A 13,925-nucleotide genomic window follows, 5' to 3' on the forward strand; every position below is an offset into this window, starting at 1 on the left:
ACAAGGGCCTATCTAACTCAGCCTTCAAAATATTCAGTGACCCCAGTTCCAAAGTCACATAACTCAGAAATAAATTCTCCTCAGCTCTGTTCTACAAAGATGGTCCCTAATTTTAAGAGTTCCCTCTAATTCTAGACTGACCCACAAGAGAAAATATAATTTCAACTTCTACCTTGTCCAAACCAATCAGGATCTTGCATACATCAATCAAGTAATTCCTGACTCTTCGAAACTCCAAGGGAAACGAGCCCAGCCTGTCCAGCACAACTTCATAAAACAAGCTGCTCATTCCAAATATCAATCAAGTAAACCTCCTCTGAACCACCTGCATTGCATCAAATCCTTTCTTAAATAAGGAGTCCTAAATTACACGGCGATTTCATGATGTGACCTCTCCAATACTCTGTAACTGAAGCATAGCATCCTTACTTTTAAGTTCAATTCCTCTTGTAATAAAGGATAACATTCCATTAGCCTTCTTAATTATTGCAGCACCTACATACTAACATTTTTGACTAATACACAAAAACATTTAGTTTTCTCTGCACCTCAGAATTTTGAAGTTATTCTCTATTTAATACTCTGCATTTTTATTCTTCCTGTCAACATTTTCCCACGTTATACTATGCCAGATTTTTGCACACTCACTCAACCTATCTATATGCATCTGCAAACTCCTAGTCTTCTTCACAACATACTTCCCTACCTATCTGTTGTCTGCAAATTTAGCTACCATATCTTCGCTCTCCTCATCTAAGGTGTAAAGTGCAAAATGTTGCGGCCCCAGCACAGACCCCTGTGGGACTTCACACATCACATCCTGCCAAGCAAGTATCTATGCATACTCAGTTTTCTGCCAGCCAACCTTCTATGCAGGTTGCCCTCTGTACCTCGAGCTTGCAATTTCTGCAATAATCTTTGATGTGGCGCCTTATCTATGCTTTCTGGAAATCCAAGTACAGCACATCTAAAGGCTCCTCTTTACCCACAGCAAATGCTACTCCGCCAAAAAACTCTATTTCTTTGCCTTTTAAATATTAAATTATCTGCCTCAATAGTACTTGGGTACCACTAAATTCCTTTGCTTAAGGCATGCAACAAAGCTAGCCCAGACTGAGAAAATCACCTGTTTCTGGTTGCTACATGAACCATTTTTTAAAAACAGCATTTGGGAGTACCAGTTATAGTCTGGCAATAAATTCAAAACAAAAAGCTGGTCACAATTCACAACATCTTTCACTGATTAAGGACGCTAGTTATCCTATCATTATTTGCAGTACTAGTTTTAAGGGCAAGAATAAACTAAATTTCTGCACAATACAACACAAATAGTTTTAGCTTCCAACTTACCTTGTTGTAATAACCGTAAGTAATGGCATTTGGTTGCACACCTGCATTTTTCATTTCGAACAGAACTCTAACAGCAAGTACTGGATGGCCCAAGAGTCCACACAATTGCATCAGAACCCGATAGCACACCTATACGAAGTAAAAGGGAAGGACGTGAATTTCAATTGCACATAGAACAGAATTATGATGATGAGCAGAAACACTGAAAGAAGCATGCTTAGTTTCACAGAACGCTGCCACGGAAACATTTCTTAATATAATAATGTTGCAACAGAAACAGGCATTTAGCTCTTTACCCATGTTTTAAAGTTTTGTGGAAAAATCTTAGAACATTGGAGTTGGTGGTAATACTCTTCAGAAATTGTTGCACATTAAATGTCTAACATGCAACTAACACATTTCTATTGGCCGATATTTGAGAATTATTAACATATTTGTCGCATGTGTAAAAGTACACTGCTGCATCTTTAACTTAACTTCAAATTGTATTTTTATTGTGGTGAAATATGCACTTGCCTCATCCAGTGGATCCACCTTCATATTTCTCATTTTGACGAGAACATCGTATGCATGCTGCAGTGCTCTGACCTTGGAATGGGAGACTCCAACGTATGCTGGTAAACAAATGAACCAAAGGCTGTAACAATGGCTGAACAAGCACTTGGACCAAAGTGCAGGGATTGAGAAGTATTTCTTTGCAATTTTCTGGGCGGTTTTTATTTCCTGTGAAGCAAAGTATTGATCAATTCTCCATTAAAAGGAAAATAAATGGGAGCATATTTGTTTCTTCCCAAAAAATTCTGACTGTGGCTTCCAGTTTTGTAGCTGATTTTCCATTATAGTAACTCAATAGAGTAAGCACCTTCAGATTTACCCAAAGTCTGACATTAAATGCTTGGCTTTTGTACTATATAAATTGCATTATGAAGCTCCATTTCTACAAAATATGCAGCTATCTTTTTATACCTATAAATCAGACATGTAAACAAAAGATACTGTGGAACACAGATGAAATGCCAAGATGTTAATAGTTACTTCTGGGACAAAGCACTACTGTTTAAAGCGATTTATAAGACTTCCCTCACCTGTTTAGTTCTTTTTGCCATGAGGGCTGGACTGCTGGGGATAGCAGCTCCAATTGAAAGTTTGACTGGCATTTTTAATTCTTGCGGTCTGTCAAACATCTCTGGTTTAAGCACTGGAAAAGTTTTATAGCTGAAATTAAAATTAAAATACAAGTTCACAATGCTGTTTTGCATATTCTAAGTAAACTACAATTGTTTCAAGAAAACAAGATAAAAGTATTTGTGTTACAATATAATTAACAATCAAGATATGAAACCAACTGTTGCTTTGAGAGGTACAATGTTGATGTGATACAGCTTTCAGCTTTGTTGAATAGGGATGCTTTGTGAAGCAGAGCAGCATGGTGGCAGAGTGGTTAGTACTGCTGCCTTACACTGTTAGGGACCCGGGTTAAATTCCAGCCTTGGGTGACGATGAAGTTTGCACATTCTCCTGTGTCGGCGTGGGTTTCCTCCGATAGTCCAATGAAGTACAGGTTAAGTGGATTGGTCATGCTAAATTACCGCCAATTATCCAAAGATTAGGTGGGGTTACAGGGGATTGGACCGAGGTAGGGTGCTCTTTCAGAGGATCAGTACAAACTCGACGGGCAAGGCTGAGTAATTGAAGGAAAGTACGAAGTGTCACTCAGCCATGTTTTCAGGGTCTTCGGCAATATTGGTGTTGTCAGTATGTTATGATTCCGGACTAGAGCCCAACAAAGGCTCGGATACTGGACAGAAAACCCAATATTTTAATTTTGTAAGACTGTGAAGGCAGGATACTTCACTCCAGGAGCGATTTAATGCAAAAATAGGGATATGGTATACTAAAACACTTGATTACTAACACGGTATTAAAATATCTTTAAAATCACAAGAAAATAGCTTAGTTACCCCTTACACAATGCTAATCAATACAGTGACACAATAACCCTTAACTGCTATCTTTATTTCTACTCAAACAACAGAACCATCTCAGATCTCATCTCAATCCACTTTTAAATAGTTAGCAGACCCAGGCATACTTTCTTGAGATGTTCTTTGAAACTGTTTTAAGAGACAGATCTGAATCCTGTCAGAACAATGCAGGATTTCTATCTGAACTCTTCAGAAACTGTCTTTGTGGTTTATGACTTCCATTTCCAGAACTGCACTGCCTTTTTTCTGCAAAATGTCTGATACTCTAGCCACTCCCATTAATTACATCATCTTACCAACTGAACATAATGTAGCTAATTAACTACTCTTCAGGGAACTCTTCTTAATTCAAACAAAAATCTATTAGCCAAATCTTTTATGATTCTTTAATTGCCACGTCTGGCTTCCAAAAACATTGTTGTCTTGCAAACCAGGATTTCTAAAAACACTACTGCAGCAGTCACATACTAACTCCGGCTTTTAATCTTTACAATATACCTGAAATTCCGAAAAATTCCTACATGCATCACAATGTTTACAATACTGAAATGATTGAAGAATGTGGACCATATGACCATGGTAATAGAGTGATTAGTCGAAGTCGAGATGGATTAAGTGTATCTGCTTGGCTCCCTGTTGATAATTTTCAATGTGCATGAAATGTAGAGATCAAAGCAGAATTGGAGTAAACCGGTGTATGCTATAGTCACATTGGACTCAGAAAGTGTGGCACACCAGAGTCCTTAAAGTGAAATGTGAACTCAGTGAAGAATTAAAATAATGCAGTACAATGTATCTAACATGCATGTTGGATGATGCAACGTGAACTCGTTAAAGACCAATTTTTGTGATTGTTACAACAGATGTCTGTGTACTCTGCTGTTTAAATCACCAAAAGCAAAATTGAACAGGAAAGCAGTCCCAACTGTCGTAAATTTGGCCCATATTTAACAAAACATTGTGTTTCAATACACTGAAGAATTTTATATGAAATCCTGCGTGCACGAATGGTGGAAATACTTCGGATCATTTGTTTCTTGACTATAAGGAGTTGCATACTGATCTTGCCTCAAATCACACAGCAGCTGAATGCCAATTATGGTATTGAATCAAGGGACCACCTTTCCCCCTATTATAAGTGAGACATCAATTCTATTTTAGAACAAAGACATCTTGAGTTGAATCAAAATGGTCAGTTTCACTGCAGCCACATGAACGTGTCATTTTAGGGAGTATATTAGGTGTAACTAAGATACACAGTACATTAAGGGGCTTTGGGCTCCACCTCAGGCTCTCACTGTTGCACTTAATTACTTCTTGTGTAGCTATTACTCTCCAATGTCTTACTTAGTCCATGTCGGTTATCACACCCTCCTTTCTTTATTTGTCAAATCAGATTATTGAATGTGTTATTGTTTCTTACTTATTGTCCCTCGTACTTAGTCAAAAGCGATCACTAGAGGCAAAATTATTTTTCTTCATTGGATTCCTGCAGCTACTGATTTGTTCAATCACACCCTTGATTCTACCTTTGATGCCCTAGTCCCAAATAAACCAATTCCCACACTGGCCATTCTGCTAATCCAGTCATCATCTTCACTTCCTTAAATCTAAGGCATACGGATTTCAAAGGATTTGGAGTAGAATTGGCTTAGTCATTCCTGCCAGATCTCCCTGGATCACAAAGCAACATCAGGTCTTCTTCTTGTCTACTAAAAAGCAAAGATAACCCCAAGTTTCCTTGCTCTGCTGCAAATCTTTTTCTCAAACCTCTCTCTCCTCCAACAATATTGTGCTCCATTTTGGCCAATTCATCCCCAACAATATTGTGCTCCATTTTGGGCAATTCCAGCACCATGTGGGAACCACAGGACACCTTATACATTTTGGGTAAGTACATGTGTTCAAAGTGTCTCCAGTTGCTTGAGTTTTGAGTTCAGGATTTCTGAGCTCGAGGGGAAACTGCAGTCCCTGAGGAGAATCAGGGAGCAAGTGTTTAAGAGCGGCAAGGTGGCGCAGTGGCTCGCACTGCTGCTTCAAAGCACTGAAGATCTGGGTTTGGCCCCGCCCAAGGGTCACTGTCCATCGAGTTTGCACATTCTCCCAGTGTCTGCGTGGGTCTCACCTCCACAGCCCAAAGATGTGCAGAGTAGGTGGAATGGCCACTCTAAAATGCCCCTTCGAACCAGGGTCCTCGGCGCCGTGATGTGGCAGTGCTAACCACTGTGCTGCTCAAATTAAATTTCATCTTAAATTTATAAAAAATTCTGACCTCAGGTGACTGTCTGTACTGTTAATAATCTTTATTATTGTCACAAGTAGGCTTACATTAACATTGCAATGAATTACTGTGAAAATCCCCTAGTCGCCACACTAGGCGCCTGTTCTGGTACAGAGGGAGAATTCAGAATGTCCAAATTATCTGACAGCAAGTCTTTTGAGACTTGTGGGAGGAAACCAACGCAGACACGGGGAGAACGTGCAGACTCCGCACAGACAGTGACACAAGCCAAAAATTGAACCTGGGACCCTGGTGCTGTGAATCAACAATTCCAGCCACTGTGCTACCATGTTGGCTCAGTCTACACTTCAACCATGCTGGGGTGGTGTTCCCGCAAGTCGTATAACTAGGGAAGTAGAGAGGGCTTTAATCTAGTTTAAAAAGTCGGGGAAGGGATCATGTAGGGGAAGGTTGAGTATATTAAAGGGAAATGACAAGGGGATAGATTAAGGTAGCAATAACGGTAATGATAATCTAAGTATAGCAGGAAGGGAGAGTAATTGAAAACTGAGTGTGCCAGCATAGGATAGGGCCAGACTTCACAGAAAGTTGAAAGGAATTAAGGAGTCTTCATTTGAATGTCCTCAGAGTTTGCAATAAAACAAATGATGCATCAGCTCAAATAGAAATTCATATGTATGGCCTGATAGCAAGCACAGAGATATGGCTACAAGGAAACCAAAGCAGGACTCGATTATGAAGGGCAGGTGACGTTGATGAAGGATAGGAAGCTGGGAAAAGGTGGTGGGGTAGCTCGGTTAAATAAAGCGGGCATTAGTCCAGTAGTGAGAGATGACCTTAGTTCTGAAGATCAAGGCATGGAATCCGCTTGGGGGCAGAAAATGTTGGTGGCAGTTGCTTATAAGCCACCATACAATTATGTAAATCACAGTATAAATCAGGAAATGAGATGTGCATGTCAAACAAGGATAATGCTGTAATCATGGGGGATTGCAATTGACATAGACTGGGTAAACCCAATTAGTACAATTGTTGTGGAGGATGAATTATTGGAATGAATGCAAGATCGTTTTCTCCAGAAGTACATTGAGGAGTCAGCTCGGGAACATGCTTATGGCGGCACGGTAGCACCGTTGCTTTACAGTGGCAGGGACCCAGGTTCGATTCCCAGCTTGGGTCACTGTCTGTGCGGAATCTGCACGCTCTCTCCGTGTCTGCGTGGGTTTACTCCGGGTGCTCCGGTTTCCTCCCACAAGTCCCGAAAGATGTGCTTGTTAGGTGAATTGGACATTCTGAATTCTCCAATCAGAATCCTCTAGTCGCCACATTCCAGCGCCTGTTCGGGTACACAGAGGGAGAATTCAGAATGTCCAAATGATCTAATACCACGTCTTTCAGGATTTAAAATAATATATAAATTTAGATTACCCAATTCATTTTTTTCAATTAAGGGGCAATTTCGCGTAGCCAATCCACCTACCCTAAATGTAATATCTCCAAATTTGCAGATGACACCAAGTTAGGTGGGAGGGTGAGATGTGAGGAAGATGCAGAGATCCTTTGGAATGATTAAGACAAGTTGAGTGAGTGGGCAAATGAATGGCAGATGCAGTATAATTTGGAGAAATGTGAGGTTATCCACTTTGGTAGCAAAAGTGGGAAAGTCAGACTATTATCTGAATGATCCTAAATTAGGAGAGGGGAATGTGCAACGAGTCCTGGGTGTCCTCGTACACCAGTCACTGAAGGTAAGCATGCAGGTACAGCAGTAAAGGCGGCAAATTGTATGTTGGCCTTCATTGCGAGAGAATTAGAATACAGGACCAGGGCCTAATTTCGGGAGCCGTTCGGAGGAGGAGCAGTGTCTGTGAGTATAAAAACCTAACGGAAAAATCCTGTTTTCCAGTTTTTTCCCCAAAAGTGACGTCAGAGGGAAGCTGTGATCTGAGTGGTTGATAGCAAATCTGCCCCAAATTTAAAAAAAAAACACAGCTAAACTGGTAAACTTAAATTAAACTAATTAATTAATTAGTGATGGCTGGTCAGGTGATGTGCTTGAGCTGCTTGATGTGGGAGCTGGCAGATCCCATTGCGAGCTGCAGCGACCACATCTGCAGTAAGTGTTGGCTGCTCGAAGAGCTCCGGCTCAGAGTTGATGAGCTGGAGTCTGAGCTTCAAACACTGAGGCACATCCGGGAGGGGGAGACTTACCTGGACACTGTGTTTCAGGAGGCAGTCACACCTGTCAGAGTAAGTAGTTTAAATCCTGCCAGTGGCCAGGGACAGCAGGGTGTGACTGCAAGTCAGGCAGGTAAAGGGAACCAGCAGTCAGGAACTCAGGAGCCTCAGCCCTTGACTCTGTCCAACAGGTGTGAGGCACTTGCTCCCTGTGTGGATGGCGAACAGGGCTGCAGGAAGGATGAGTCAGCTGACCAAGGTACCATGGTTCAGCAGGCCATTCAAGGGGAGGGAGTAAATAGGCAAGTTGTAGTTGTAGGGGATTCTATTATCAGGGGGATAGATAGTATCCTTTGTGAGCAGGATAAAGAGTCCCGCATGGTATGTTGCCTGCCCGGTGCTAGGGTGCGGGACATCTCTGACCGGCTTGAAAGGATACTGGAGAGGGAGGGGGAGGATCCAGTTGTTGTGGTCCATGTCGGTACCAACAACAAAGGCAAGTCTAGGAAAGAGGACCTGTTTAGAGATTATAAAGAGCTAGGATTCAAATTAAAAAACAGGTCCTCAAGGGTCATAATCTCCGGATTACTGCCCGAGCCACGTGCAAATTGGCATAGGGAGGCAAGAATCAGGGAAGTGAACACGTGGCTGAAAGAGTGGTGTGGGAAAGAGGGGTTCCTTTTCATGGGACACTGGCATCAGTTTTGGGACAGGGGGGACCGATACCGTTGGGATGGTCTCCACCTGAACCGAGCTGGGACCAGTGTTCTGGCGAAAAGAATAGGGAGGTCAATAGGACTTTAAACTAAAGATCGGGGGGGGGGGGGGGGGGGAAGGGAAAGTCAGGGAACCAAGAGGTGAAGTAATCAGTGGGAAGCGTAGCTGCTTAGGAATACAAAAAAGCACGAAAAGACAAAACTCAGGAGAGGTTACGATAGTCCCCATCCCACAAAATATGACACAGTGTATGGAAAGGCTCAGTAAACCAAGGTCCACCACACTAAGAAAACAAAAAGGGACGGTCAATAGAGAATTAAAGGTGCTATATTTAAATGCGCGCAGTGTATGGAACAAGGTAGATGAGCTTGTGGCCCAGATTGTGACTGGCAGGTATGATGTGGTAGGCATCACAGAGACATGGTTGCAGGGGGTTCAGGACTGGCATTTAAACATCCAGGGATTTACAACCTATCGAAAAGACAGGGAGGTGGGCAGAGGGGGCGGGGTTGCCTTGTTAATTAGGAATGAAATTAAATCAATAGCACTAAATGACATAGGGTCAGATGATGTGGAGACTGTGTGGGTAGAGTTGAGGAACCACAAAGGCAAAAAAACCATAATGGGAGTTATGTACAGGCCTCCTAACCGTGGTCAGGACCGGGGGCACAAAATGCACCACGAAATAGAAAGTGCATGTCAGAAAGGCAAGGTCACAGTGATCATGAGGGACTTCAATATGCAGGTGGACTGGGTAAATAATGCTGCCAGTGGACCCAAGGAAAGGGAATTCATTGAATGTTTACAGGAGGGCTTTTTGGAACAGCTTGTGATGGAGCCCACAAGGGAACAGGCCATTCTGGACTTAGTGTTATGTAATGAGCCAGACTTGATTAAAGATCTTAAAGTAAGGGAGCACTTAGGAGGCAGTGATCATAATATGGTAGAATTCAATCTCCAATTTGAAAGAAAGGGAGAATCAGATGTAAAGGTGTTACAGTTAAATAAAGGTAACTACAGGGGCATGAGGGAGGAACTGACGAAAATCGACTGGGAGCAGGGCCTAGTGGGAAAGACAGTAGAACAGCAATGGCAGGAGTTTCTGGGAGTAATTGAGGACACAGTGCAGAGGTTCATCCCAAAGAAAAGAAAGGTTATCAGAGGGGGGATTAGGCAGCCATGGCTGACAAAGGAAGTTAGGGAATGCATCAAAGCAAAAGAGAAAGCCTATAATGTGGCAAAGAGTAGTGGGAAGTCAGAAGATTGGGAAGGCTACAAAAACAAACAGAGGATAACAAAGAGAGAAATAAGGAAAGAGAGGATCAAATGTGAAGGTAGGCTAGCCAGTAACATTAGGAATGATAGTAAAAGTTTCTTTAAATACATTAAAAACAAACGGGAGGCAACAGTTGACATTGGGCCACTCCAAAATGACGCTGGTAATTTTGTGATGGGAGACAAGGAAATAGCTGAGGAACTAAATAAGTACTTTGCGTCAGTCTTCACAGTAGAAGACATGAGTAATATCCCACCAATTCCAGAGAGTCAGGGGGCAGAGTTGAATATGGCAGCCATCACAAAGGAGAAAGTGCTAGAGAAACTAAGAGGTCTAAAAATTGATAAATCTCCGGGTCCAGATGGACTACATCCTAGAGTTCTAAAGGAGATAGCTGAAGAAATAGTGGAGGCGTTAGTTATGATCTTTCAAAAGTCACTGGAGTCCGGGAAAGTCAAAGAGGATTGGAAAATCGCTGTTGTAACCCCCCTGTTCAAGAAAGGAACAAGGAAAAAGATGGAAAATTAGGCCAATTAGCCTAACCTCTGTTGTTGGCAAGATTCTAGAATCCATTGTTAAGGATGAGATTTCTAAATTCTTGGAAGTGCAGGGTCAGATTAGGACAAGTCAGCATGGATTTAGTAAGGGGAGGTCGTGCCTGACAAACCTGTTATAGTTCTTTGAAGAGATAAACCAAATAGGTTAGACCAAGGAGAGCCAATGGATGTTATCTATCTTGACTTCCAAAAGGCCTTTGATAAGGTGCCTCACGGGAGACTGCCGAGTAAAATAAGGGCCCATGGTATTCGAGGCAAGGTACTAACATGGATTGACGATTGGCTGTCAGGCAGAAGGCAGAGAGTTGGGATAAAAGGTTCTTTTTCGGAATGGCAACCGGTGACGAGTGGTGTCCCGCAGGGTTCAGTGTTGGGGCCACAGCTGTTCTCTTTATATATTAACGATCTAGATGACGGGACTGGGGGCATTCTGGCTAAGTTTGCCGATGATACAAAGATAGGTGGAGGGGCAGGTAGTATGGAGGAGGTGGGGAGGCTGCAGAAAGATTTAGACAGTTTAGGAGAGTGGTCCAAGAAATGGCTGATGAAATTCAACGTGGGCAAGTGCGAGGTCTTGCACTTTGGAAAAAAGAATAGAGGCATGGACTATTTTCTAAACGGTGACAAAATTCAAAATGCTGAAGTGCAAAGGGACTTGGGAGTCCTAGTCCAGGATTCTCTAAAGGTAAACTTGCAGGTTGAGTCCGTAATTAAGAAAGCAAATGCAATGTTGTCATTTATTTCGAGGCTTGGAATATAAAAGCAGGGATGTACTTCTGAAGCTTTATAAAGCATTAATTAGGCCCCATTTAAAATACTGTGAGCAATTTTGGGCCCCACACCTCAGGAAGGACATACTGGCACTGGAGCGGGTCCAGCGGAGATTCACACGGATGATCCCAGGAATGGTAGGCCTAACATACGATGAACGTCTGAGGATCCTGGGATTATATTCATTGGAGTTTAGGAGGTTGAGGGGAGATTTAATAGAAACTTACAAGATAATGAATGGCTTAGATAGGGTGGATGTAGGGAAGTTGTTTCCATGAGCAGGGGAGACTAGGACCCGGGGCACAGCCTTAGAATAAAAGGGAGTCACTTTAAAACAGAGATGAGGAGAAATTTCTTCAGCCAGAGAGTGGTGGATCTGTGGAATTCATTGCCACAGAGGGCGGTGGAGGCCGGGACGTTGAGTGTCTTGAAAACAGAAGTTGATGAATTCTTGATTTCTCGAGGAATTAAGGGCTATGAGAGAGAGCAGGTAAATGGAGTTGAAATCAGCCATGATTGAATGGCGGAGTGGACTCGATGGGCCGAATGGCCTTACTTCCGCTCCCATGTCTTATGGTCTTATGTCTTGTTGCAATTATACAGGGATTTGGTGAGGCCACACCTGGAATAGTGTGCGCAGTTTTGGTCTCCTTACGGAGTATGGATGTTCTTGCTGCGAGTAGTGCAGCGAAAGTTTACCAGACTGGTTCTTGGGATTGCAGGACTGACAAAAGAGGAGAGATTGAATCGGTTAGGATTGTAATCGCTGATGAGGGGAATCTCTTAGAAACCTATAAAATTCTAACAGGACGAGACAGGGTAGGTTCATGGAAGAATATTCCCGATGGTGGGTGTGTCCAGAACTAGCAGTCATAGTCTGAGGATATGGGGTAGACTATTGAGGACAGAGATGAGACGTTTCTTCACCCAGAATGTGGTCGGAATTAGTTACCACAGGAGTTGAGGCCAAAATATTGTATATTTTCAAGAAGCAGTTAGATATAGCACTTAGGGTCACTGTCGGTGTGGAGATTGCACATTCTCCTCGTGTTTGCGTGGGTTTCGCCCCCACAACCCAAAACATGTGCCATGTAGGTGGATTGACCACGCTAAATTGCCCCTTAATTGGAAAAAAATAATTGGGTACTCTAAATTTTTTTTTAAAAAGATATAGCACTTAGGGTGAAGGGGATCAAAGGATATGGGGTGGGGGGGGGGGGGGGGGGGAAAGCAGGATTAGGCTATTAAATTGGATGATCAGCCATGATCATAATGAATGGCGGAGCAGGCTCGAAGGGCCAAATGGCCTCCTCTTGCTCTTATTTTCTATGTTTCTATGCTTCAAGGGAATTGTGGGGGGGGGGGGGGGCTAAGTGAATGGGTAAATATTTGGCAGATGAAATAAAATGTGGAGAAATGAGTGGTCAGCCACTTTCGTAGGAAAAACAAATAAAATATTTCTTCACTGAGGTGACCTTGTTCATGAGTCACTGAAAGCTAACACGCAGGAACAACAAGCAGTTTAGGTGGCAAATGGTATATTGGCCTTTATTACAAGATGATTTAGGCAAGTAAAGATGTCTTACTGTAATTGAGAGTGTCTTTGTGAAACCACACCCAGAGAATTTGGTGCAGTTTTGGTCTCCTCACCCAAGGAAATATATACTGGCCGTAGGGGAGTGCAACCAAGATTTACAAAATCAATTCCAGGGATGGAGGGATAGTCTTATGAGGAAAGGATACAAAGACTAGGCCTTGATTCTCTGGAGTTTAAATCATTCACAGATACATAATTCTTCAAGGGTTGAAAAGAACATTTTCCTTGGCTGGAGGTTATGAAACCAGAGGAGTGAATTAGAAGAAGTGGCAGGCCATTTTTAGGACTGAGATGCAGAAGGAATTTCATTATTCAGAGAGCGGTGCATTTGCTGCCCTAGAAGGCTTTGGAATCTCAGTCGTTCAGTTTGTTCAAGCCACAGATCAACAAATTTCTACACATTAAAAACATGAATGTGGAAATGTTGGCATTGCACTGGGATGGGCACAGAAGAAGTCAAACAACACCAGGTTAAAGTCCAACAGGTTTGTTTGGAATCACTAGCTTTCGGAGCGCAGCTCCTTCATTACCGTCAAACAAACCTGTTGGACTTTAACCTGGTGTTGTAAGACTTCTTATTAAAAACATTAAGGGATATGGGGTTAGTGCAGGATCAGTCGTGGTCTCATTGAATGGAGGAGCAAGCTGAATGGCCAATTTCTTGCGTTATGTTCCTCCCATGCTATGACCCTATAATAAGCGCAAGGAGCTCACTGATTTCTTTGTCATGAAGATTGAAACCATCTGTTCAGCTGCCTCTGTCAATTCCCTCCTTTCCACTGGCCCACCAGGCCAGACTTCTTCAGTCCTAGTCCTGAGCTTACATCGTTCTTCACCTACCAAAGAACCATAGAATTGCTGCAGGAGGCCATTCAGCCCATCAAGTCTGCACCGGCCCACTGAAAGGTACAGACTACCTAGGCCCACTCCCCCGTCCTATCTTCGTAACCCACCTAACCTGCACATCTTTGTACTGAGAGGGGAAACCGGAGGAAACCCACACAGACACGGGAAGAATGTGCAAACTCCACACAGTAACAGTCACCATAAGCTGGAATTGAATCCACGTCCGTGCTGTGAGGCAGCAGTGGTAACCAGGGTGCCATCTTGCTGTATGCCCTCTGAGTTTATCTTGTCCATGAAACTTGCTTCTTCGGTCATATTCCCCTAAAGTGATCACCAAACTTCTTCTCCATGCTCTGATGTTAGCGGATATTGTTAACAGTTCTCTTTTAAGTTACTGTTGCTTTAT

The 13,925-nt window shown here is 42.7% G+C and overlaps 1 protein-coding gene across 5 annotated transcripts in view; it reads right to left on the reverse strand.

Annotated features, from left to right (window-relative positions):
- dennd4c (DENN/MADD domain containing 4C) overlaps nt 1–13,925 on the reverse strand; it is a 287,047-nt gene that overhangs the window by 79,829 nt on the left and 193,293 nt on the right. For all 5 annotated transcript variants that reach the window (XM_072516945.1, XM_072516946.1, XM_072516944.1 and 2 more), the window contains 3 exons: nt 2,436–2,565; nt 1,867–2,073; nt 1,351–1,479 (listed from right to left, as the gene is read on the reverse strand). In XM_072516945.1, coding sequence (XP_072373046.1) covers nt 1,351–1,479; nt 1,867–2,073; nt 2,436–2,565 — 466 coding nt within the window. The remainder of the gene's footprint in view (nt 1–1,350; nt 1,480–1,866; nt 2,074–2,435; nt 2,566–13,925) is intronic.

This window comes from Scyliorhinus torazame, chromosome 9, assembly GCF_047496885.1.
Source record: "Scyliorhinus torazame isolate Kashiwa2021f chromosome 9, sScyTor2.1, whole genome shotgun sequence".
Lineage (NCBI taxonomy): Eukaryota > Metazoa > Chordata > Chondrichthyes > Carcharhiniformes > Scyliorhinidae > Scyliorhinus > Scyliorhinus torazame.